This window comes from Tenrec ecaudatus, chromosome 2 (assembly GCF_050624435.1).
Source record: "Tenrec ecaudatus isolate mTenEca1 chromosome 2, mTenEca1.hap1, whole genome shotgun sequence".
Classification (NCBI taxonomy): domain Eukaryota; kingdom Metazoa; phylum Chordata; class Mammalia; order Afrosoricida; family Tenrecidae; genus Tenrec; species Tenrec ecaudatus.
Window position 1 is genome coordinate 302,337,047 of NC_134531.1, and position 26,249 is coordinate 302,363,295.

A 26,249-nucleotide genomic window follows, 5' to 3' on the forward strand; every position below is an offset into this window, starting at 1 on the left:
CTTCATCGACCCTCGCCTCTACCAAGCGTCAGGAGCTTTTCTGCAGTCTGAACCCTTGCAATGACACGTCCAAAGTGCATTCAACATTCACCAACACCATAATTCACAGGCATCATTTTCCTTTGGTCTTCGTTATGCATTGCCCAGGTTTCTCATGTATTCGATGTGATCGAACATCTTCAATAATATGCTGTATGGTTCGATTTTCAAATAATATTGGTATTAAATTGGGTGTATGGATGTTTTCTCATTGTAGGTATATTAAAGCAAGTCAAAGATTACATTAAACAGTGTAGCAAATGTCAGGAGAAACTAGATCGCTCACGGCCAATATCAGATGCTTCAGAAATGTTGGAAGAATTGGGGCTGGACCTTGAATCTGGAGAAGAAAGTAATGAATCAGAGGATGACTTAAGCAACTTTACTTCACCTCCAACGACAGCTCCTAAGCCTGTGAAAAAGAAGCCAGTATCCAAACATGAACTTGTATTTGTAAGTGGTACTTTCTATTCTTTGTTTATAACTAGCATGTCAGTATTTGTAGTTTTTGTTTTCTTAAACAAGAATGAGTCATTATTGATGCAGACATTAAAGATATAAGTAGGTTATGTGTTTGAAATAAACTTGTTGACCAAGACAAAGTGGGTAATGTACTATATTGTATAACAGTACTAAAAATATGCTATTACCATCTCTTCAGAAATTCCTGTTCTTTCTTTAAGAATGGGTTTAATATCATATGTGTTTATTGTTTATTTAGCTTCTCTTTCCTTTAAAAATGTTTTTATTTTCTCTTTCCTTTTTTAATGGTAGATTGATAGAACACATTTCTGAAAGCAGTCTCTGAATCATGGGGTAAGGGCAAAGTTAAGCCTGTGCTTTTGCCTGTTTTCATTGGTTCGGTACTTGTAGAATTTCTTGAGCAGGCGTAAAAGGAGACAGTAAGGTGCTGAATAGGTCACATAGAATGAAACACGGGAAATGGTAAAGCCATGGTAATTTCTTTTCCTAAATGCGTTTGTAAAAAGAGACTGTGGGCTGCTTCTCCACTGTAGTTAGTGATGTGTGTTAAAAAGCAGTGATGTGTCTCGATTTGCAGTCCCACTGTTGAGATAACACCGCTCTGGTCTGCCCCTATTTTGCTAGGTTGACACCAAAGGTGTGGTAAAGCGGTCTTCCCCCAAGCATTGCCAGGCTGTCTTAAAACAGCTGAACCAGCAGAGGCTCTCCAACCAGTTCTGTGACGTTACTTTGTTAATTGAAGGCGAAGAGTACAAAGCTCACAAGTCGGTTTTGTCAGCTAACAGTGAATATTTCCGAGACCTTTTTATCGAGAAAGGAGCTGTGTCTAGTCATGAGGCTGTGGTGGATCTTTCTGGTGAGTATCTGTGCGTATGCATGTGTTAGTAACTTTCATGATTCTTATAAGGAAAGTTCTCCACCCTTATCAGCAGGTGACTTTTGGCTATTTATAACACTTTGCCTTCATCATGTAAATTGGAAAATTAGTTGTGGGCTTCCACCAAAAAGAAAGAAGAATCCATTTTTGAATAGAAATTATATCTGATTAAGAAAGTTTTAAGGATTTAACCTCAAAGTTATCACTTACCTCTTATTAGATGAAAAGGAACTTTATATTTTTTGATACTACCATGATTTGTTACTTCTTAAAATTATGTACTTTCTGATTGTGTGTGTACATTGATTTTGTATTAGTAATCTTGCTTTCCGAGACTGTAAATCTTCACTAGAGCAGACAGCTCCAACATTTCTCCTTAGAGCAGCTGGTAGGTTTGAACCACCAATCTTGCAGTTAGCAGCCCAATGCTTAGCTTACAGTGACAAAGCACAGAATGAAACTTAGCTTGTAGTCAAGGGAGATCCTCTGATTCATCCTCTTCTAGCCAGTACCAGAACACTGGATGTACTGAAAACAACATCAAATCTTCTTATCTAAGAATTTATTACTTCCAAGTAAGAGATAGACTGAGGATATCCTACTTTACCATACTCCAGCACGTGAAAGTCTGTTATTTTTCTACCTTTAATAATTTCCCATTTCACTTTGATTAAAATATGTCTCTGTATAATGTGTGTATGCAAAGGGGGTTGGGGACAAATGAAAAAGCCAAACTATTTGTAAAATATTCCTTGGCAGTAGAATTATGAGCGATTTTTATTTTCTTATTCTCTTTTTGTTTCATAGTATTTTCCAATGAAGATTTGACTTGTATCTCTAAAAATAGTTTAATATTTAAAGTGTTATTTTGAATAATAATTCATTCATGGGAAAATTTTCTTTTGGCTTTGAACTTAGAACTTAAGAAGGTACTAGGGGAAAAATAAATACATAAATAGAAGGTGGTACTAGGTAGACAGTTTTTGGTATGTGGTTTTTAATAAAAAGTTTCTTACCTCAAACTTAACTTACTATTGTAATTTGTAACAAAAGAGATACAGTTTCAGTCCACTTAATTATCAGCTTTTTAAAATAGTTTTATTGCCATGTCATCTACATGTCATATAATTAAGTAGTTCAGTCATATCGAGGTGTACAATCATTGCCATCATCGATTTTAGAACATTTTCTTCTCCCTGTACTAATTGTTATCCATGTCAGTATTTTTTCAGTTGTGGCATATACACAAAAATACCCATTCATTTCGGTGCCATGGACGACGCTCTGGTGCTGTACAGCCATTACTGTCACCCTTTCCACATTGCTCTCCCCACTGAACTCAGTGCCCTGCGCACTGAACCACAGTCACATTGCTTTCAAAAAATAGTTGTAGAGACATGATCGCAATCAGTTCTGATGCTCCCCTCCCACATTCCGTGTTTGCTCCCCAATTCCGTTCACCCTCCCTGTGGCCTCCCACCCTTCCTGATAAACCATTTCACCCATTGTTATTATCTTGTGCTTCATAAACTGGGAAAGAAAAACAAAGAAACAAAGCAAAAAAGAAAACAGGTGGTTGGGGGAATATTCTAAAATTGATGTAGTAATGATTGTACAATATTTTTTAATCATCTTATTGGGGGCTCTTACAGCTCTTACCACAATCCATACATCCATCCATTGTGTCAAGCACACATGTACAAATGTTGCCATCATCATTTTCAAAACATTTTTTTCTACTTGAGCCCTTGGTATCAGCTCCTCATTTTTCCCCCTTCTGTTTTTTTTTTAAATCATTCTATTAGGGGCTCATACAATTCTCATCACAATCCACACGTACATCAATTTTATAAAGCACGTCGGTATATTCGTTACCCTCATCATTCTCAAAACATTTGCTCTCCACCTAAGCCCCTGGCATCAGCTCCTCATTTTTCCCTGTCCCTCGTAAACACTTGATAATTTATCAATTATTATTTTGTCATATCTTACTTCTCCCTTCATCTACTTTTCTGTTGTCCGTCCCCCAGAGAGAAGGTTATATGTAGATCCCTGTAATCGTTTCCCCCTTTGCACCCCACCCTCCCCCCACCCACCCAGTATCACCACTCTCACCACTGGTCCTGAAGAGATCATCAGTCCTGGATTCCCTGCGTTTCCAGTTCCTATCTGTACCAGTGTCCATCCTCTGGTCTAGCCAGACTTGCAAGGTAGAATTGGGATCATGATAGTGGGTTGTGGGGAGGAAGCATTTAAGAACTAGAGGAAAGCTGTATGTTTCATCATTGCTACACTGCACCCTAACTGGCTTGTCTCCTCCCCATGACTCTTCTGTAAGGGGATGTCCAGTTGCCTACAGATGGGCTTTGGGTCCCCAATCTGCACTTCCCCTCATTCATTATGATAAGAGTTTTTATTCTGATGATGCTGATACATGATCCCTTCGACACCCCGTGATCGCACAGGCTGGTGTGCTTCTTCCATGTGGGCTTTGTTGCTTCTGAGCTAGATGGCCGCTTGTTTACCTCCAAGCCTTTAAGACCCCAGACATTTGTTTATGCACCCATTTGTCTTCTGCGATCGTATCGGGGATTTTTTGTTTTTTGATGCCTGATAACTGATCCCTTCATCATCCCGTAATCACACAGGCTGGTGTGCTTCTTCCATGTCAGCTCCTCATTTTATTTATTGTACAATTTTTTAGATGGTTGAACTATTGAATTGTGTGATAGGTAAATTATGTGCCAATAAAACTGTTGGCGAACAATAATAGTATAAAGATAAAAATAAACAGTAAGAAAGAAAAGACCATCAATAATATTGAAAAGCCAGAGAAGAAATTTAATTATCCGCTCTTCTAAGATTGCTTCAATTAGCCATGATGTGTTTCCTCACTGTCTACTTCTAGTATATCTCACAGCTTGACATTTCTCCATATTCTAGCCTCCAGCTTCCTTTGTAACAAGGGCCCCGGTAGCATAATGGATTATGTATCAGGCTGCTAACTTCAAGGTTGGTGGTTCAAGTCCTTCTTGTGAAAAATGAGGCCTTTTGCTTTCGTAAAGGTTTGCAGCCTCAGAAGCCCTGGGGAGCAGTTCTGCTCTGCCCTGCATGCCCATTTTAGCTCAGAATTCACTCACAGTCGTGGGCCTGGGGTTTCAGTTGAGTCAAAACTGGGAAGCATAGCAAATGTGAGGTTTCTTTAAAGATTATGTGGGCTCTCTCTGTATTAACAAAAGGTCTCCAAGATAATTTTTTAAATGAAAAAAGTAAAATTTTATAAAGAATAGTATATTCAACCTAGTGACACCTAGTATAACAATAGAGATTAAGAATATTTACTTGACTAAATAAACAAATGCTGGGAAACTATACAAATTCTTTTTTTTTTTCACAACACTACAAATTCTTAATCTTATGAGTATTAGATTTTTAAAATTACTTCGGAAAGTTGAAGCACTGGCAACTTAGGACAAAAACAAACTGACCGTAACTCGGAAAAGCCACCACAGCAAGGCAAGTCCAGCTTAGAGGCCCTACACGGGGTTTCCCGGGCTGTAAATCCCCACTGAGTTGGCCTAGTAGCCTCGTCTTTCTCCTGCAGAGCACCTGATCAAGCACCTTGTTCTGCCCACCTTGCAGTTAGCAGTCTCCCAACGCTAAACTGACCTTAGTTCTCAAACAAAATAAGAACTGCATGTGTTTAATTTAATGTGTTTACTTCGATCAGAGGAGTAAAACTAAAGGCCAACAGCAAGCTTTTCTTCCTGCTATGTTTGTACATAAAATCATGTTGGGCATAGTCGTCCCGCGTTGTCTTCAGCTGCTGGCCGGGTTGAGGCCTTGCAGCAGAGGCCTTGAGGCTTGTCATGTACACCGTGAAGCACTTCGCAGAAGAGCTTTGCTGGCCCTGCCTTAGATCTTGGCTTTTACATTTTTAGTTGTAGAACACAGTGTTCACATTTTTTTTTTAGTGTTCACATTTTAATATGAAGTATCGTCAAACACTTTTGGAAAAATTCCATTTTCTTTTCCTTGAATTTTCCATGGATTGTTAAATTCTCTCCCTAGATTTCTATTATCATTAAACACAGCAGTACTTCCTGAAGTGCTAGGTTGGTCAGCCCCTGCGTACTCATTCTTGTCCGACCCAGCATCCTCTCGCAACTGTTTCCTGAGGAGAAGGTGTGCAACCCTTGGGATCCGAAAGGAATGCCGTCGGGGAATGATTCCATTGTAACAGCTCTGAGGTTTAGACAGGGAATAATTTGGGCTCAAGAAGTGAGTTAAGACTATCTCACTCTCACTTTCTCACTCACTCACTCTTACTCTCTCGCTCACTCACCCACTCACTCACCCACTTACTCACTCCCTTTCTCACTCAATTTCTCCCTCACTCCTTCACCTGCTCACTCACTCACAAAAAAATTTTAATTAAAAAAAAAGAAGTGAATTAATTAAGGTTTAGTAAGCAAACGGAACACAAAACAAAATCCAGAACCAGTGGTCCCACATTTCTCTTTATTATTTCATTTTCTGTTGTCTGAATTGTGTATTGTTTGTCTTTGCCTTTCTTTTGTCACGCAGGTTTCTGTAAGGCCAGTTTCCTTCCCTTGCTGGAATTCGCCTATACGTCTGTGCTAAGTTTTGACTTCTGCAGCATGGCTGATGTAGCCATCCTGGCTCGCCACCTTTTCATGTCCGAAGTTTTAGAGATCTGCGAGAGTGTACACAAACTGATGGAAGAGAAGCAGTTAACGGTGTATAAAAAGGGCGAAGTACAGACAGTTGCATCTACCCAGGACTTAGCAGAACGGAACGGAGAAACAGCAACTCCCGTGGCGAGCGGTGAGGGCGCTACAACGACTCTGCCTACTGAACTCGGGGGCTGTGAGATCGTGCTCCTGGTCAATGGAGGATTGCCAGAGGCTGAGCAGAATGGAGCACGGGAACAACAGGCTGAGCCCCAGGTTTCTTCAGAGGCCGGAGGTGGTCTGTCTTCTGTTGCGTGTATCACTGAGTCCCAGACTAAAGTGGAATCTGATGATTCACCCTCAAAAAGCAAGCAGGCAGAACTAGAGTCTCCGGACAGCAGAGAAGATAGCAAAGTTTCTGATGTTCATCCTTCGCTTTCACAAGACAGTGTAATCAGTAACTCCCCGATGGACAGTGATATGGAAAATGATAAGTCACCTGAGGACGTCCGTGCCGAGAAAATTCCAGAACACGGTCAGAACCTTGCTCAGCCTGCAAGCCATCAGGAAGGGCTGGTCGCACCGGTCGCAAAGGCAGAACTTGGCTCTGATGATGATGCTTACAGAAGCAAGCTCCGGCAGCGCTCTGTCAGTGCAGGCGGATACATCCGACTGCACAAGGGAATGGAGAAAAAGCTGCAGAAGCGGAAGGCTGTCCCCAAGTCCGCAGTTCAGCAGGTGTGGTATAAAAGGGTCGATCTTCGTAGTTTAGCTTTAAGTTGAAAGCATTTTGTTCATGAACTTATGTCATGGTGGACATTATTTGGGAGGGGTGCAGGGAAGCAACTTAGTACTTTAAGTACAAACAGATGATATGAATTTGAGAAGTTTCCGTTAGTTATGTGTAATTCGTCTCATAACTTTTAACAATCGAAACAAGTGTGCTTACTTAGGTTGTGGATTGTCTCTCCTCATTAGGTGGCCCAGAAATTAGTTCAAAGAGGCAAAAAGATGAAGCAGCCAAAAAGAGATCCCAAGGAGAACCGTGAAGCAGCGTCGCACCAATGTGGGGAGTGCGGCATGGCCTTCCAGACTCGGTACGCCCTCATCATGCACACACTGAAGCACGAGAGGGCTCGGGACTACAGATGCCCGGTAAGTCCCGGGGCCAAGTCACACAGCGCTCTGCCTTCAGGATAGGGGTCCCCTTACTGCTGGGCTCCTCTCCTTGCATGCTCTCGCTCTGTGTGACATTCTGGACCTGGCTCTAAGGTTCACCTTCTGAACTGTACTATCATTTTCTTACAAAGAAAGTCGGCAGACTTGGATTTCCTTCCTCCAGTTACCCCAGAAACACACCAGTAAAAGGGTGCTTTTGAAAATATAAACTTTTTCAGAAAAAATGGGAAGAAGAGGCCTTAGCAACTAATTTTCGAAGTGAAAAAATAGATGGCTGCGGGGTAGTTACAGAGTTTTAAAAATTCACTTTCAGGCTTTCAGTAAAGAGCACAAAGAACCAACCCAAATTATATGTCAAAGCCCCCCAAATAGTCAAAACCTGGTGGTTCCAACTACCTTGAAAGTAAAGATGGGTCTGGTCGTTGTTTTAAAAAGCAGTTTTCACCAACCCTACCTTTTCAGCTAAAGATCTGTCTTCTTCTCTTGTCAAAAATAAACCATAACTATACTGAGGAACACTGCAATAATGTGGAAGAATCAAGTTTACATCTGAACACGGAGGCCTCCAGGTTCTCTGACCCCACTTCAGTGCCAGGCTGTCACCATCCACGCTCTTAACCTTAAAAGCAAAAGGGAGAGAGGTTTATTTTTGAGAAATCTGAAACTCAGTAACAACAAACCTAAAAGAAACAACAAACCTAAAGATACTGACTATAACTCCTGGTTGACCTTAACCATACACAGAAATTCCAATTTATCTCTTAATGTGTTACTCTGCTACATCAACAAATATCAAGGATCATTGACTCATGACAAGATCTCAAGATAAACAATTTTGAAGAATCTGAAAATACACAGAAACAAAAAATTTTTTAATCCAAAGGAACAAAGTTACACTTATAAAACAATAACCAGATACTTTTAAAAATAATTTTATTCTGTGCTCATACAACTCTTATCACACACAATCCATACATACATACATCGTGTCAAGCACATTTGTATATTTGTTGCCATCATCATTTGCAAAATATTTTCTTTTTCCTTGAGTCCTTGTTATCTGCTCCTCATTTTTCTTCTCCCTCCCCCACTTTCCATCCTTCACAAACCCTTGATAATTTATAAATTATTATAATTATTTTTTATATCTTACATAGTCCAATGTCTCCCTTTACCCACTTTTCTGTTGTCTATCCCCCAGGGAGGGAGTTATATGTAGATCATTGTGATCAGTTCCCCTTTCTTCCCACCTACCCCTTACCCTCCTGGTATCACTACTCTCATTATTGGTCCTGAGGGGTTTATCTCTCCTGGATTCGCTGTGCTTCCAGTTCCTATCTGTACCAGTGTACATCCTGTGGTCTAGCCGGATTTGTAAAGTAGAATTGGGATCATGATAGTGGGATGGAGGAAGCATTCAGGAACTGGAGGAAAGATGTTTGTTTCATCGGTGCTACCCTGCACTCTGACTGGCTCATCTCCTCCCCACAACCCTTCTCTAAGGGATGTCCAGTTGTCTATAGATGGGCTTTGGGTCTCCCCTTCACAATGACGTGATTTTTTTTTTAATCTTTGATACCTGATCCCTTCAACACCTCCTGATCACACAGGCTGATGTGCTTCTTCCATGTGGGCTTTGTCGCTTCTGAGCTAATGGCCACTTGCTTATCTTCAACCATTTAAGACGCCAAATGCTATATCTTTTGATAGCCGGGCACTATCAGCTTTGTCTTCAGCGATCGTGTCAGGAAGGTGGGCATCATAGAATGTCAATGTAATAGAACAAAGTTTTCTTGCATTGAGGGAGTACTTGAGTGGAGGCCCAATGTCCATCTGCTACCTTAATACTAAACCTATAAATATATGCACATAGATCTGTTTCCCCATCATCATATGTAAATAGATTTACATATGTACATACCTGTATTTGGTTACATTGCCTTTGATCAAACCCTAGCAGGCCTCCTACACCCTCCTTGCCATCAGTTTTAGATCACTTGTTGTTCCCTTGTCCCTGGGTTTGTTAACACCCAGTTTCCCCCACCTCCCCCTCTCCCATGTCCCCCTGAACCCTGGTCCCATTGTTTTCTCCTCCAGATTGTTCTTCCCGCCTATCTTATCTAGATAGACGTGCAAGGACTTCCTTGCTCTGCTCCCCTTGCTGTTGTGTTGCACGCCCTTAGTGTTTTACCTCAGTGTGGTGGGGTCAGATCAGGTGTAATTCCCACCACTGTCTCCAGTGTTGTCCCCATATCACTGTAGGTCAAAAAGGGATGTTGTGTCTTTTAGTGAGGCCGGCGTATGTCCTTTATGTGCATTGTCAGGGTGGCTCTGAGCAAGAATATCATCTTCAGGGTTTGGTGGGCCATGATGTGCTCCACTCTCTCTTCCTCCCCCTTCATTTGCTACCCTGTGCTCTAATCAGACGTGTCCCTCTCCCTGAGCTGCAGCTCCAGTGCTGTCCTCTGAAGTGAATTGGTCTGGAGGGAGGGGTGGCTGTTCCTGTAGTGGGGATTGGGGCCGGCCCCTCAGACCTCTCTACTGGCTCCCTGCTTCATGCCAGTATGTTGTGTTCACATCTTGGAGCACCTGGTTGAAGTCTGATGCCTCTTTCCCTGTGGAGATATAAACAATACCCTCCCCTTGGGTGGGTTAGTGTCCTTGCTACCCATTTTTTTCTTTTTGCCCCCCTTCTTTTTAGTTGGCTACCATATGTATCCCTGGATTTGGTTTGGCCCCTGCCAGACTACCTGGACCTCAGCCCAGGAATGTATTATACTGTAGCTTTTTCCCTATGCCCTTTTTGCATTTTTATCTTTACTTAGCGGGCTTATGTTATACTTGTCCTTTTGTGCTTAGCTTATTTTGCATAGCATCATTTCCTCCAGTTCCTCCCCTGCGGTGATGTGCTTCATGCATTCATCTGTGCTTTGTAGGGATGTGTAGTACTCCATTGTATGTATGTACCACACTTTTTTAATCCATTTATCTGTTGATGGAAATTTGGGTTGTTTCCAACTTCTTGCAATTGTGAACTGTGCCGTGATGACCATTCGAACACAGATGTCTGGCCTTGGTTTGTTTCTTGCCTCTTCTGGGTATATGCCCAGTAGGGGGATTGCTGGGTGATATGGTAACTCTATTTCCATCTGTTTTAGGTATCGCCAAATTGATTTCCATAGTGACTGTACATACCTACAGGTCCACCAGCAGAGGATGAGAGTTCCTGTCTCCCCACAGCCCCTCCAACACGTGTTGCTTTCTGATTTGTTGAATTGGGCTACCTTTGAGGGTGTTAGGTGGTATCTCATAGTTGTTTTAATTTACATTTCTCTATGGCTAATGATCGGGAACATTTTCTCATATGTTTATTGGCCATTCGGATTTCTGCCCCTGTGAAACTTCTGTTCAGGTCTTTTGCCCACCTCCTCAGTGGGCCATTAGTTTTTTTTTTTCTTTTTGGAAGCTGTCAGAATATTGTAGATTTTAGGAATAAGGCCTTTGTCTGATGTGTCATTGCTAAAGATGTTTTCCCAGTTTGTGGGCTCTCTTATTACTCTCTTGGTGAATTCTTTCGATGTACACAGGTGATTTATCTTCAGTATATCCCATTTGTCAATTTGTGCCTCCTCTGTGTTTGTGTCCTTCCCTATTTCTGATAGCCTATGTATTCCCAGCACCAAAGTTCTCAAATTTGTCCCAATTCCCTCACTGATGACCCTAATAGTTTGGGGTTTTACCTTGAGGTCTGTGATCCACCTTGAGTTTATTCTTGTGCATGGAGTGAGATAATGGTCTTGTTTCATTTTCCTGCAGGTAGGTATCCATTTCTTCCAGCACCACTTGTTGAAGAGGGCATCTGCTTCCCGTTGGATATTTTTTGGGCCCTTATCAAAGATCAGTTATCTATATGCTGATGATTTTATTTATGGGTTTTCAGTTCTTTTCCATTGGTCTGAGTATCTGTCATTCAACCAATACCATGCAGTTTTGAGAACTGTGGCTGTATAGTATGTGTTAAAGTCAGGTAAAGCAAGCCCTCCCACTGTGTCCTTCTTTGAGGAGTTCTCTGCAATTCTGGGCTTCTTCCTTCTCCATATGAAGTTGGTAATCAATTTTTCCATTTCTTTGAAGAAAGATGATGATTGGGATGGCATTAAACTTATACAGTGCCTTGGGCAGAACTGACATCTTGACTATATTGAGTCTTCCAATCCACAAGCATGGGCTATTCTTCCATTTGTTGAGGTCGCTCTTGGTTTCTTGTAGTGGTCTTCTGTAGTTTTCTCCATGTAGATCTTTTGTTGTTTTAGTCAGGTACATCCCTAGATGTTTCCCTGTGTGCCTGGCTCTGGTGAAGGGTGCCAGCTCTTTTATATCAACCACACACTTTTAAAAGGTGTGGTAGAAGAGGAAAAGAGGCTTAGGAATGAAATATAGAGAAGCAAATATGAAAATCTCAAGTCGGGAAATAAGAGTTGACAAAATCTCTCCAAAAATGGAGCAAAAAGACAAGTTAATCAAGTGGCCATCTAGCAGGGAAGCAACAAAGCCCACATGGAAGAAGCATGCCAGCTTGTATGATCACCAGGTGTCGACAGGATCAGGTTAGCAGACACCAGAAAATCCAAAACAAACAGTCATGTTGAAGTGAGCAAGGGGGAAAGGAGTGGAGACCCAAAGGCCATCCGTACACACTCGGACAGCACCTCACAGAGGGCCAGAACAAGCCCACAACTTTCCTCTATTTCTGTAATGCTTTCTCTCCCCCACCATCATGACCCCAGTTTTACCTTACAAATCTAACTAAACCAGAGCACGAACATTGGTACAGATAAGAGCTCTCAACACATGGATTCCAAAATCGATAAACCACCCCCAGGAACAGTAATGGCCATAGCAATACCAGGGGGATAGGGGAAAGTGGGGGGAGAGAGCGGGAACTGATCACAATGATTGACGTATAACCTCACCCCCCAGGGGGACAAACATGGGTGAAGGGAGATAGCAGATGTTATAACATATGAAAATACTAATAATCAATGGTTCATGAAGGAGGGGAGGGGAGGGGGTGAAGGTGAAAAGAGAGGAGCTGATACCAAGGTCTCAAGTCAAACAATGAAAAGGATTATGGCAATATGTACAAATGTGCAGAATATATAGGAGCCCCCAATGAAATGATTTATTTAAAAAATGAGAAACTGAAGGAAATTATAGGATGGGTCTAATATGTGTCCAGTATCGAAATAATCATTCTGTGCAGAAAATGTGAGGGAAGGAAGTGAATGATAATCAAAATAGATTAAAGATATTAATTTGCATATTAAATTGGTGCAATGAATTAAAATTGGTGAATATTTTGCTGTGTATCTTCATCATATTTAGGTGGTGTGGAGTTTTTACTGAATATCCAGAACAGTAGATGAAAGTCCATATCAAGGTACATTGTAAAATTTCAAAATACAAAGGACAAAGAAAAAAATCTTACTGTAAATTGCTAGAAAGTAAAGAAATCATCTCTCAGAATCGGCATCAGGATGGCTTTAGATTTTCAGCAACAATAATGGAAACCAGGAGATAAAAAGGCACAGTTTGGTGTCTTCAAAATTCTTTTTTTAAATGAGATAATACATTTACATTTATTGTATAACCAATAGGTGTTTATTTTACACTGGTTAGTGCTCAGTTATATTAATGAAAAATGTTTATGGATAATATCTTAGTTTCCATCTCTCTGGACTAATGTGTTGACTTACTTTTTTTTTTAAGTCATTTTATTAGGGGCTCATACAACTCTTTTATCACAATCCATACATACATTAATTGTGTAAATCACATCTGTACATTCATTGCCCTCATCATTCTCAAAACATTTGCTCTCCACCTAAGCCCCTGGCATCACGTCCTCATTTTTTCCCCTCCTTCCCAGTTCCCCTCTCCCTCATGAACCCTTGATAATTTATAAGTTATTATTTTGTCATATCTTGCATTGTCTTGACGCCTCCCTTCACCCACTTTTCTGTTGTCTGTTCCCCAGGAAGGAGGTCACATGTAGATCCTTGTAATCGGTTCCCCCTTTACACCCCACCCTCCCTCCACCCTCCTGGTATCGCCACTCACACCGCTGGTCCTGAAGGGGTCATCTGTCCTGGATTCCCATGTCTTCAAAATTCTAAAGGGAAATTATTTCTTGTTTGGAACCTATAGTCATTCAGATTGTCAGTTATTTATGAGAGAAGATTTATAAGCACGCTTTCATAAGTTGTTTATAAGAACTCTCCCATATATGCAGAGTCTGAGCCTCTTTGTTAGAGCGCCGTACACAGAGGGTCCCACCAAAATGACCAGGGCATGTTGTTATTAGGCACCATGGGGCCAGTTGTGACCCACAGCGGCCTGCGCACCACACAGGTGAACACCACTGCCCAGCCCAGTCCTGCTCCAGCTGCAGCAGGGCCCCTGTGCTTGAGCCATGGTTGCAGCCATGCCGCCCTTCTCCGGGGACTGGCCTCTCCTGAGAGTGCGCCTAACGTATAGGAGAGGCTTGCCAGCCTTGCCTTGAGGGAGCGCTCTGACCAGACTTCAGAGACCAGTCCGTTTTTCCTGTGGAGCGCATATTCCTGCATATTACTTAGGAGTTACAAAGATACGCATTATGAATGAAGCAAAAATGAATGTGTTCCCTCTGAAAAGCAAAGGGAGAGAGTTGGAAACAGGAAACCTGTTTTTTCTCCTTGAAATATTTAGCATTTATGAGGGGTCTTCATAAAGTTCATGAAAAAATGAGACCCAAAGGTAATGAAACTTTTCCTTGGATTTTTTGAAAGTCCTTAGAGCAGTGGTTCTCAACCTTCCCACTGCCGCGACCCTTTATACAGTTCCTCATGTGGTGGTGACCCCCCAACCACAAAATTACTTTTGTTGCTACTTCATCACTAATTTTGCTACTGTTATGAATTGGTGACCCTTGTGAAAGGGTCATTCAATTCCCAAAGGGGTCACCCCACAGGTTGAGAACCGCTGCCTTAGCGCTTTGATTTAAAATGACGTAACAAAAGGCTTAACGACTCCCCCTAAAATACAGGATCAAATCCAAGAGCTATCCCAGTTCTCTTTCTGCCCCTATTTCCTACCCCATCTAGTAACTATTAGTAGTCATAGATAGTGTTCTTCTGCCTTTGGATGTGCTCCAAGACCCTGCCTCGAGGGTAAGGCCTTATTCCCATCACTGCCTCCTCTTGAATACGTTACCTTTTTAATATGTAAATCTTGGTTCTGCAGTTAGATCTTAATGTATCTAAAATATGTAGCTAATTACATAATTTTCATGTTTATTAATTGATGTAATAGTAATGACATGAAACGGTGAAATACTGTACAAGCTAAGTTTCACGTAGTATTTTGTACTGGAACATTAGACGGAATTTTATTTTTTCTTTCAGCTGTGTAAAAAACAGTTTCAATACAGTGCCTCCCTGAGAGCACACCTTATTCGACATACCAGAAAAGATGGGCCTGCTTCGTCCTCTTCCACCTCCTCATCTACTGAGCCATCGGGAACATCATCTGAGAAGGGCAGAACCAAACGAGAGTTTATATGTTCCATTTGTGGAAGGACGTTGCCTAAATTATACTCTCTTCGAATACATATGTTAAAGCACACAGGTGTAAAGCCACACGCATGCCAGGTAAAGCCATACATTTGTTATTTAAAGAAGACTGGAACATAGCTATGGCTATAGGACTGGTTGTATTATCTGGAGTCACCTCTGTGGCTTCTGCAGGTTACTGTCCAGATTCGACGAGGGGGATCATGTCCCTGTTGTGTTCTTTAGTTTGCTGTGGGAAGTTGTAATGTGAAATGGATTTGCGTGGAAATAGAACTTGTAGGGTCCTAAGAATGTACTGGGGTTGTAGTGGCCGAGTGGGTTACATGTTGAACTGCTGACCTTGTGGTTAGCAGTTTAAAACTACCAGTTACTCCTTCGCAGAAAGATGAGGCTTTCAACTCCCCCAAAGAGTCACAGTCTCAGAACTCCACAGGGACAGTTCCACCCTGTTCTATTGGATCAACTTGAGTCAGAATTGACTCTGGAAGTGAGTTTGGTTTGTTTAAGAAAGTACTAGGTGCGAATAATCAATTCATCATCCCAACCTGAACTGAAGGGAGAACCTGTGCTGAAGCTGAGTCAGCAAAACCTTGATCAGCTCAATCCTGCCTAAGCAACACATCCTTTCCAGAGCCAAGGGCTGAGAGTCACTAAAAGACTTGCAGAGTAGCTGTGTTTTGGAATCAGCCAAAAATGTCTGGTAGCACCTATATTTAATTTAAGAACAACTGTTTTCATTGATAGAGTTTTAGAAACAGTGAGGCTTATTGTGTTTCTCTTTTTTGACGCACGAGAATATAAGCTACAAGGTTAGATAACTCCCTGTGGCAGGGGTTCTCAAACTACCACCCCCGCGGGGGCCACGTGCGGCCCGCTGAGGACACATATCCGGCCTGCTGGGTGTTTTTGCCCGCTTTGCTTTTTACTTCAAAACAAGATAGGTGCAATGTGCATAGGAATTTGTTCATAGTTGTTTTTTTAAAAACTATAGTCCGGCCCTCCAACGGGTATGAGGGACAGTGAACTGGCCCCCTGTTTTTAAAGTTTGAGGACCCCTGCCCTATGGTATCCCTTTCCCAGCTTATCTCATAGAAGTAGCACACATTTGTTTTGCACTGTTTTGAGGTCTTTCAGAGATCCTGTGGCTTTAAGAAAAATATGCAATATTTGTGCTTAAAACACTGAGTCAAAAGAATATAAATTACCTGCTATCCCTGGCATTAGTGTTTCAAATGTCACACTGTCAGTTATCGTTTTATTTATAGTAACGTACTAGTTTCCCTGTTCTTGCTCTTTAGAAAAAGTCCCGATCTTCTCTTTGGTTTCACTTTTAGTTACCTTGTTCTGTCTTAGGTCTGTGGGAAGACTTTTATCTATAAGCATGGCCTAAAGTTACACCAGAGTCTCCACCAATCACAAAAGCAGTTCCAGTGTGACCTGTGTGTGAAGTCATTTGTTACCAAACGAAGTCTTCAAGAACATATGAGTATTCACACAGGTAATGAGACATTTATGTTGACATACTTGTCTTTCATGTAGTGTCTGTTTACTATATATTGACATGCTATCATTATCTTCAAATTATATTGATGGTTGTGTGTATGTATTTTATTTTAATTGATGAGTGAAGGTAAAAAGTTAGCTTAAACCTAGCTTTAGGGGACTCTCTTAGTTATGTCAAGATATTGTTTTCCCCAATGTAGGAAAATCGCGTGCTGGGTGTTAAATCATGTGTCATTTAGATCCAGGCCCCTAGAAAAATAGTCATGCTTTTAAAAAGTTAAGCAATAGGGATATTGTAAAACTTAGCATCGTAAGTGGGCTGTAATTTCACTCGGCTTTTTAGTCTACACATACTTCTTTTCAGATGCCTTACAGCAAACATACGGAAACAACTACTGCAGGCTAGACCTCGGCTCTAGAACTTGTAATCCTTTCTGTGACCTCTGGGATGCATAGATTATGCAGGCCCATCACATTTGAGTACTGACCTTTGCTAGCACTACAGATGGGAGGCATACTGGTGGTATTGGGGGTGCTGGTGGGGAGGTGGGGCAAGCAAAGAGGTGAACCACTGTCAGCATCAACAGGTTGAGCCTGGTTCCTGTGGTGTGATGGTCAGACATGCTTCTGCCTTCCAACCCCTTCCCAGTTCTGACACTTAGCCATGTCACTCATGGAAGTAATGGCAGAGCACTCTTACTCTTCTGGATTTGATGGTTCATCGCCATGGCCACCCAAAACCCAGACAGTAATCGTGATTTCAGAGTTTATTAGGAAAGTAACGGGTTTCAATCCAGGATCAAGAAGGACTCGAGATACAGTTCTTTGAACAGGACAGCCTCTTCTCAGCTATGTCACAGGCAGGCCTCTCTCTGGCCCCCACCGCGCCACCACCAAGGGGCCTGTTTGCCGCAGTACTCCTGCACAGGCACGGGCCAGCAACACTGACAAGGGCCCGGAGGCACCCCTCTCAGCCAATAAGCCTTTTGCCCCAAAGTGCCTAGTTCGAGCTTCATAGGTGGGCAAACCTAGCTGCCTCCAACAAATGCTTGGAGTTCCCTATACAAGCCTGTTGCCCTGAGGCGTTCAACGCCCTTATTCCGTGCACTAGGAAGCCCACCACACCTACGTGTCTCCTGCTCATGTTGCTGGTGTTTCTCGCCCTCTGCTCCTGGTCACTCCCTGAGCAAACCGTTCATCAGGACTTCATACACCTTCTTTTCACAGTCTCGCCCCCACAAGTGCACCATGTTTACGTTGTTAGCAAGCTGGCCTATCCCCTAGGTGAGCCACACGCACCTCGTTTTCACAGTCCCACCGAGTCATATGGGGGATTATCAAGACTAAGGCTAGAAGAGCCATTTAAGTAATTTACCACAAGAAATGGGTTTTGACCTGGGTTTTTTGGTTATGCTTAGAAGATGCCTCCAAATGCTTCTGTCACTTTTACATAAAATCACTTCTGAAATATGGCATAAAGAATTCCGTTGCAGTGGACCCAGTTGTTGAACTTGTGACATGCTTTTTGTTTACAGGAGAGTCCAAGTACCTTTGCTCAGTTTGTGGAAAGTCTTTTCACCGAGGCTCTGGACTAAGCAAGCATCTGAAGAAACACCAGCCAAAGCCTGAGGTTCGAGGCTATCATTGTACTCAGTAAGTACTCTTATCGTGGTGCACTGTCTTCATTTCCTTATGTTCTGACTCGCTTTATTTCAACGTTGTTTGAAAAGGAAATATCAATGCTGACTCCTAGCAATCCCCTGTGGATTTCCAAGACTTTAACTGTTTACAGGAGTAGAAAGCCCAGGCTTGCTTTCGAAAAGCGACTGGTGTGGTTTAGAACTGCCAACCAGACCACTCGTAGTCAAATACTTCACCCCAGGACCACCAGGTCCCTAATCACATTGTCCAGATGAAAATCATGTGCTACGCACAGGTACTTAAAGTGATTGAAAGACACTTTCAGATCGTGTTAGCTGGGGCGGGATTCTCCAGGAAAGAAGAGGCAAGAGGCCTGGCTTCCAATCAGAATTTCTTTTTAGGCAGTGCCTCTGAAGAGTCTGATAGTCTTGAATACTTTTCTGCCTCCTTTTTAATCTTCCATGATCTCTTAAAATATTTCTCCCCTAATTCTGGTGCGTGCATAACTTCAAATTCCCCATTGTAATCCACGTAGCGTGTGCGGTTCACAGTGGTGTGCGGCCACCGTTTGTTCAGGGCCTGAGGTCTCTCCCAGGGCTTTTCTCAGCCTGTGCCCAGCCAGCCTTGGTGCACATGGCAACGGTTTCCAGAGTCCCAGGAGTCCAGTAGAGCTTTTCCCTTTTTAAATCCTTTTCCTAGGGGCTCAGACAACTCTTTTCACAATCCATACATACATCAATTGTGTAAAGCACATCTGTACATTCATTGCTCTTATCATTTGCTCTCCACCTAAGCCCCTGGCATCAGCTCATTTTTTTACCCTCCCTGTTCCCGCCTCCCTCATGAACCCTTGATAATGTATAAATTATTATTTTGTCATATCTTGCATTGTCCAACGTCTCCCTTCACCCACTTTTCTGTTGTCTGTCCCCCAGGGAGGAGATTATATATAGATCCTTGTAATCGGTTCCTCCTTTCCGACCCACCCTCCCAGTACCACCACTCTCACCACTGGCCCTGAAGGATCATCCACCCTGGATTCCCTGTGTTACCAGTTCCTATCTGTACCAGTGTACATCCTCTGGTCTAGCCAGATTTGTAAGGTAGAATTGGGATCATGATAGTGATGGAGGCATTCAGGAACTAGAGGAAAATTGTATGCTTCATGGTGCTACACTGCACCCTGACTGGCTCGTCTCCTCTCCGCGACCCTTCTGTAAGGGGGTGTCCAATTGCCTACAGATGGACTTTGGGTCACCACTCTGCACTCCCACCCTCATTCACAGTGATATGATTATTTTTTGTTCTGATGATGCCTGATACCTAATTCCTTTGACCACCTTGTGATCGCAGAGGCTGGTGTGCTTCTATGTGGGCTTTGTTGCTTCTAAGCTAGATTCCCACTTGTTTACCTTCAAGCCTTTTAGACCACAGACGCAATGTCTTTTGATAGCCAAGCACCATCGGCTTTCTTCGCCATATTTGCTTATGCACCCATTGGCTTCAGCGATCCTATCAGGGAGGTGAGCACACGATGATATGATTTTTTGTTCTTTGATGTCTGATAAATGATCCCTTCAGCACCTCATGATCATGCAGGCTGGTGTGCTTTTTCCATGTGGGCTTTGTTGCTTCTGAGCTAGATGGCCGCTTGTTTACCTATAAGACCCCAGATGCTATATCTTTTGAAAGCCAGGCAGCATCAGCTTTCTTCACCACATTTGCTTATTCACCTACTTTGTCTTCAGTGATTGGGTCGGGAAGGTGGGCGTCATAAAATGCCAATTTATTAGAACAAAGTATTCTTGCATTGAGGGATTACTTAAGTGGAGGCCCAATGTCCATCTGCTACCTTAATACTAAACCTATAAATATATGCACATAGATCTATTTCCCATCCTCATATATAAATATATTTACATATGTCCATGTCTTTATTTAGACCTCTGTAAATGCCCTTTGTCTACTAGCTCTTTCCCCTATTTCCTTTGACTTTCCTCTTGTCCCACTATCATGCTCAGTCTTCATTTGGGTTTCAGTAATTCCTCTTGGTTATATTACCCTTGATCATGCCCTACCAGGCTTCCTACACCCTCCTCACCACCGATTTGGATCACTTGTTCCCTTGACCCTGGGTTTGTTAACACCACGTCCTTTCCCTCTACCTCCCTCTCTCCCACGTCCCCCGGAACTGTCGGTCTTGAGCTTTTTAAAGCCAGGTGGCATGACGTTTATGTGCTTAGCTGCTAACCAAAAGATTGGCTGTTGGGACCCACCAGCCACGTCGTAGGAGAAAAGAACTGGCAATCTACCCCCATGAAGATTGTAGCCTAGGAAAATCTGGGGCACAGTTCTAACCTGTCCCCAATGGCTGTAGACGTTGGAATCCACTCAAAACACCTCATTCCCCAGGCGGACCTCGAGCTTAGAGTGATTTTCCCAGCTGTTACTCCTTACCCCAGGTGTTAACAGCTGATGCCTTTATTTTTTAGAATGAGGTGCCTCTTCTCCCTCTCGTACAGGAGCCTGTGTTGGGAATAGGGCCTGTTACCTTCTGTCACTGCCCAGTGAGTCAGAGGCTGAGGGCAGGGTCAGCCAAAGTGCCACATAGCTTTTATAACGAAATTCAAGGTTTCTTCTTGATTGATTGCCCCGTTACTGTAAACTTTTACTACCGTATATACTCAATTATAAAACCAGCTCAAATATCCACCGAGGCACCTAATTTTACCACAAAAACTGCATTAAAAATGTGCTGGAAAACTCGGGTTACATTCGAGTAAATATGGTAGTTTCCAGGGTTTTCAAAACGTTGGTTCAAACAGTCTGCCAGTTCCCATTCCTTTGAGAGATAGGCTTCCAGAATTCCTTGCTTTGCCATGTTTGCTGAGGTCACTCTAGTCTTAAAGCCAAAAGTTTACTCTCAAGAAAGTTTCAAATGCAAGAAAAGCCAGCCTTCACTGGCTGAAAGAAAGGTGAAAGTTTAGGAGTTTAGATGGTTTAATTAAACAGATTGGAGGGACAGGGGAGCAGGGAGGGAAGGGGGGAAAAAAGAGGACCTAATGCAAAGGGCTTAAGTGGAGAGCAAATGCTTTGAAAATGATGAGGGCTAAGAATGTACATACAGATGTGCTTTATACAATTGATGTATATGTGGATTGTGGTAAGAGTTGTATGAGTCCCTAATAAAATGTTTTTAAACAAATTAAAAAGATTGAAGGTTTAAATGGTTGCAAACTAGTTGCTCTTCAGCCTCTCCACTCCAGGTAGTAAAGCTGCCTAGTACCTCCTAATAACATTGGGTCTTTGCCAAATCAGTCACTGGCCAGACTACATTGAGCCTAAGTCAATCGCTCCAAGCCGTAGTCCAAGGTGAAGCTTGTCCGTAGCGCATTGCCAGTAGCGCATAGACAGAGATGGGAAGAGGGGTGAAATGGAAATGCAGGCTCCTTCTGTAAGAGATGCCATGAGAAGAGGCAGGCTGTCAGTATTCCAATATAATCACCTGGGGGAACTCTATACGCTTCGTGAAATATAGCTAGCTCACCCTCCAGAGCTGAAAGAATTCAAAAATCGGCAGCCTCGATAAAAGATTGAAATGCTAGAAAATTCTAGTATTTTTAATTGACATCATCATATGGTGGAGGTCTAGAAGACCAAGTATATCCTGGGTTCTTGGATATGAGATGATCCAGCTGCGTGATTGAACTTTATCGTTGCAGATGTGAGAAAAGTTTCTTTGAAGCTAGAGACCTTCGGCAGCACATGAACAAGCATCTTGGTGTGAAGCCTTTCCAGTGCCAATTCTGTGATAAGTGCTATAGTTGGAAGAAAGACTGGTATTCTCACGTGAAGTCTCACTCTGTCACCGAGCCTTACAGGTGGGTAAATTTGAGAAGGATCTGAACTTAATCGAATTGATTAAGTTTGAATTGACATAAATATATACTTGGATTGATTCTAAAGGCTCGTGGTCTTTTGAAAAATGAAAATAGCTGATTTCTCCCCCATATTGTAGGTGCAATATTTGTGGCAAAGAGTTTTACGAAAAGGCGTTGTTCCGAAGGCATGTGAAGAAGGCGACCCATGGGAAAAAAGGACGGGCGAAGCAGAACCTGGAACGGATATGCGGACAGTGCGGCAGGAAGTTCACGCAGCTGAGAGAGTACAGGAGGCACATGAACAACCATGACGGTGACTACCCTGGACACGGGCTGTGTGCACATAGGACAGAAATCAGCCTGCTGGGGAGTCTCCTCCCCTCCCCTCTCCTCTGGCCTCCTGTCACGCTTTCCTTCATAAGAGCTTTGTTCCTTAGCTTAGAACATCTAGTCCGTTGATATATAAGTGGTTCTGAACCAGAGTTAGCTGTTACATATATATACAAACACCGTGTGTGTATGTGTGTGTGTGTGTGTGTGTGTGTGTGTGTATGCACGTATGAAGGATACTAAGTTATGGAAAATAAATTTTTAATTTAAAAAAAATCATGGAAATTTCCATTATCCTTCAGTTCCATTTTTCCACGAATATTTTGAAGAATCCACATACCTTTTTCAGGGATCTTAATTCCGAATCATCATTTTTATATGTTGAACTCTAAACTGCATGAAACCTGTTTCCTTAGTCTATGTAAAGATCACATGAGATTATTCATGAAGACCCGTTTAGCTCAAATTTCTATCTCAGTAATGTCTACATATGGTAACTTCTTCAGAGAGAGCCTGATTAAAAGATTGCTAAAGTCAAAATAAAAGACTTTTAGGTATATTTAAAGAAAAACATTACTTGGCTGGCAACTTTCACATGGTTTTATATTTACACCCCTTATTATTTTCGTTTTTCTCCTAGGAGTTAAGCCCTTCGAGTGCTTGACATGTGGAGTGGCTTGGGCTGACGCCCGATCGCTAAAGCGCCATGTCAGAACACACACTGGTGAGCGGCCCTATGTCTGCCCTGTGTGTACTGAAGCTTACATAGACGCCCGAACACTGCGCAAGCATATGACTAAATTCCACAGAGATTATGTGCCTTGCAAAATCATGCTGGAAAAAGACACCCTTCAGTTTCACAACCAGGGGACTCAAGTGGAACATGCTGTCAGCATCGTAACCACAGACGTGCAGGGCCAGGGAGACAGCGGCCCCCAGGAGCTAGAGACGGTCGTGGTGACAGGCGAGACGATGGAAGCTCTCGAAGCTGTTGCAGCCACTGAAGAGTGTCCCTCGGTGTCCACGCTGTCTGACCAAAGCATTATGCAAGTGGTTAATTATGTGCTGGCCCAGCAGCAAGGCCAGAAGCTTTCTGAGGTTGCCGAGGCTACCCAGACTGTGGAAATAGAGGTGGCACATCTCTCCGAAGCAGACTGAGTCTCGCAGTGGAGATGGGAACCACAGGTGATGTCCCCGGGACACTGAGCTCACGGGACATTTGTTTACAGAACTACGGGAGTTTGTGTGTGTGTGTTCAGGCTCTGGTTATTTGTTGATGTGACATTTCTAAACGGTTTTTGGCCAATGGGTTCTCTAGAAAAGTCCATTTGCTGTAAAGAGAAATTTAAAATGAATCTATTTGATGGCAGTGGTGTATCATGGTCTACTTTTTTATGATGATGTTTATAAAGGACTGTACTAAATTAAAACCTGTTTTGTTTCATTTGTATTTCAACATGATTTTATTATATATTTTGAGTGTAAAAGGCCGCACCAATGGCTTTTCTTCTTTTATTTTCAAAATAAAGAAGTAAGGTTTTGTGATTTCATTTTTCATTTGCCCCATTTATGGATTAAAAGAAAATTCCAATATAAGGCATTTTAGTAGAGTGTATAGGTTTACGTTTTCCAAAGGCTTCAGATCTCTGATTGTTGACTTGCTATTTATTTGAACCCCTCCTAAGTCAGGGGTCTTTATTGTAATTTAAGCACTTCATAAGTTACATGTTATAATCAAGATTGCACAGCATACTTACCTATATGGGGAAATTATAAATTAATAGCTAACTTTTTTGAATGCCATTAAAATGCATGAAATGCCTATTACACCTTAGGAAACTATATCTCTGCCAGGCAAGTAAATTGACCATGACCATAGAGTGGTATTAATAAATAATGCTGAGGGAAATTTTTCCTGATAACATAGGTCAATAAATTGACAGAATAAAAACCTGCGTATGAACAACAACGAAAACCAGTTCATTTGCAAGACTGGAAAAGTTTAAACCAGGCTGGTGTGTTTTCACCCATTGTATCATGTTTAACTGTTCGCTTTCGTTCCAAGAGTACAGTTTTAGAAATAGCACCGCGATGTAGACAGCTGCCCTAGTCCTGTGGTGCCGTAGTTGTCAGCCGCTGAGAAGTAGTGAGAGCGCCCCCTGCAGCCTCTTTCCAGCCCCTAGGAGGAGGAAAAAATGATGAAAGTTCGCCAAATTACTGAACGTACGTTATATTTCTAAAGTTCTCTGGAAGCTACATCGTATCCATTCATGTGTTTGATTTCAAGTTTCCACATCTTGAAGCGACCCAATTTTCCGATTTTCAGAGTAACCCAAAGCAGTTTCCACTTGTCTAAAAAATCCCCATTGCAGTTAATAATTGTTAAACGTTTACACATTAGAGACTCTTACTAGATGTAAAATTAAGAAGTATGTAAATCATTCCTAAAGCACAAAAAATATGTGCCTTGATGTACAGATGTTATTGAGTTACGTATTTGTTTACTTTAAATGGCTTTAAAGATAAAAAATAAATGTGATAGCCATGCATGTATTATACTTGTAATATTTGCATTTGCAAATTTTCCATTATTTTAGTAGCTGTGTGGCTTTCAGCTTTAAGAAGTGAATTGACATACAGCCCATGACTTCATACTGGCTGCTCTGTTACTATACATTATGAATTTGTGTGAATGTACTTCAACATGCCGAAACTTTGGGATTCTTTGATGTTCCATCCTCACCATTGTTCCCTAGACTTAGTTAATTATATGATACTATTGATGTATGTCATGAATATGTAAATAAATCGTGTTGAATATTGTTTAAAAACTCGAGCTTTGGAGTTGAACTTGTTGCTATTTTCACTTTAGAAATCAATTGCTAATTGTCTTTAACGGTAGTTAATTCTGAACAGTCGCCTTTTTAGAAATAGGTAGTCTGTTTATGGTCAGATGAGTTTCCCAAACCCTGTGGGTGTCCTCTGGCCAAATCTGAGAATCTTAAGCATTTTTTACTCTTAGCTCTGCTTCCAAATAGTGTTAGTTCTTGCTGTGAGAAATTAAGTGGTCCTCGAATGTGGATTTTAATCAGTGGCTCTGTGCAGACTCTCACCCAATTACCTGCTCAGGGTCTAAAACTGAAGTCAGACCTCAGTCCTGGGGTGTTTTTGTTTTTTTTCATTGATGTTAATTACCGATGCATGATGCTTCTTGCTCGTTATTTTTAGTCTTTCAAATCTGCAGTCTTCACGAAGGTTGGTAAGCAGGGTTTCAGAAGCCTTGCTCACGTAGCGACCAGTTGGTCAGATACATGCAAGTCAGCACTTAGAAATTACCTAGCTGGGGGTGGAGGAGGCATTCTACGCTGGTCAAGAGTTACAGCCTCAGAAACCCACCAGTCGGTTCTACTCTGTCCCGTAAGACCACCGTGAGTCAGCATCAACCCAGTGGCAGTGAGTTTTTGCTTTATGGGTCTGTTGTTTGTTTGTTTGTTTTTAAAGAAAGGGTTTCCTTGATCTATCTGGGGAAGAATGACATCTTTATAATGTTGAACCTCCTAATCTATAAATAAAGGCTAGCAACATGCTTAGGTTCTCGCTTTCAGCAATGTTTTACATACCAGGGTATTTCAAAAAGTTTGTGAAAATAATGAAATTTTCTCCTGAACTTTTTAAAGCTCCATAATTTGTGTGTGTGTGTGTGTGTGTGTGTGTGTGTGTGTGTCTGTGTGTGTAGAAATTTTAAGTACTTTTTAGATTCATTACCTATTTTGCTTTGATGCTTTTGTGAATGGTGATTTTGTGAATTGATGTTTCGATTTCAATTTTCAATTATTTGTTGTGGGCATATAGAAATACGAAAGATTTCTATATGTAACGGGATCTCTACCTAATAATAACTGTCTATAAATGTCAGGCCTCTCTGGTGATCAGTCACGGCAGGGAGCTGTGCGTTCACTGGAATAATCAGCCATACGAGATGAACAGGGCAGTATTCGCCCAAGGATCAAAG

General features: G+C 42.0%; 1 protein-coding gene across 2 annotated transcripts in view; it reads left to right on the top strand.

Moving 5' to 3' along the window:
• ZBTB11 (zinc finger and BTB domain containing 11) overlaps positions 1-25,060 on the top strand; it is a 31,861-nt gene extending 6,801 nt beyond the window's left edge. For both annotated transcript variants that reach the window (XM_075542597.1, XM_075542598.1), the window contains exons 2-11: positions 257-492; positions 1,147-1,378; positions 5,987-6,831; positions 7,072-7,248; positions 14,715-14,960; positions 16,236-16,380; positions 17,921-18,038; positions 21,749-21,907; positions 22,045-22,220; positions 22,878-25,060. In XM_075542597.1, coding sequence (XP_075398712.1) covers positions 257-492; positions 1,147-1,378; positions 5,987-6,831; positions 7,072-7,248; positions 14,715-14,960; positions 16,236-16,380; positions 17,921-18,038; positions 21,749-21,907; positions 22,045-22,220; positions 22,878-23,395 — 2,852 coding nt within the window. In that variant the 3' untranslated portion in view covers positions 23,396-25,060. The remainder of the gene's footprint in view (positions 1-256; positions 493-1,146; positions 1,379-5,986; positions 6,832-7,071; positions 7,249-14,714; positions 14,961-16,235; positions 16,381-17,920; positions 18,039-21,748; positions 21,908-22,044; positions 22,221-22,877) is intronic.
• Positions 25,061-26,249: the final 1,189 nt, after the last annotated feature.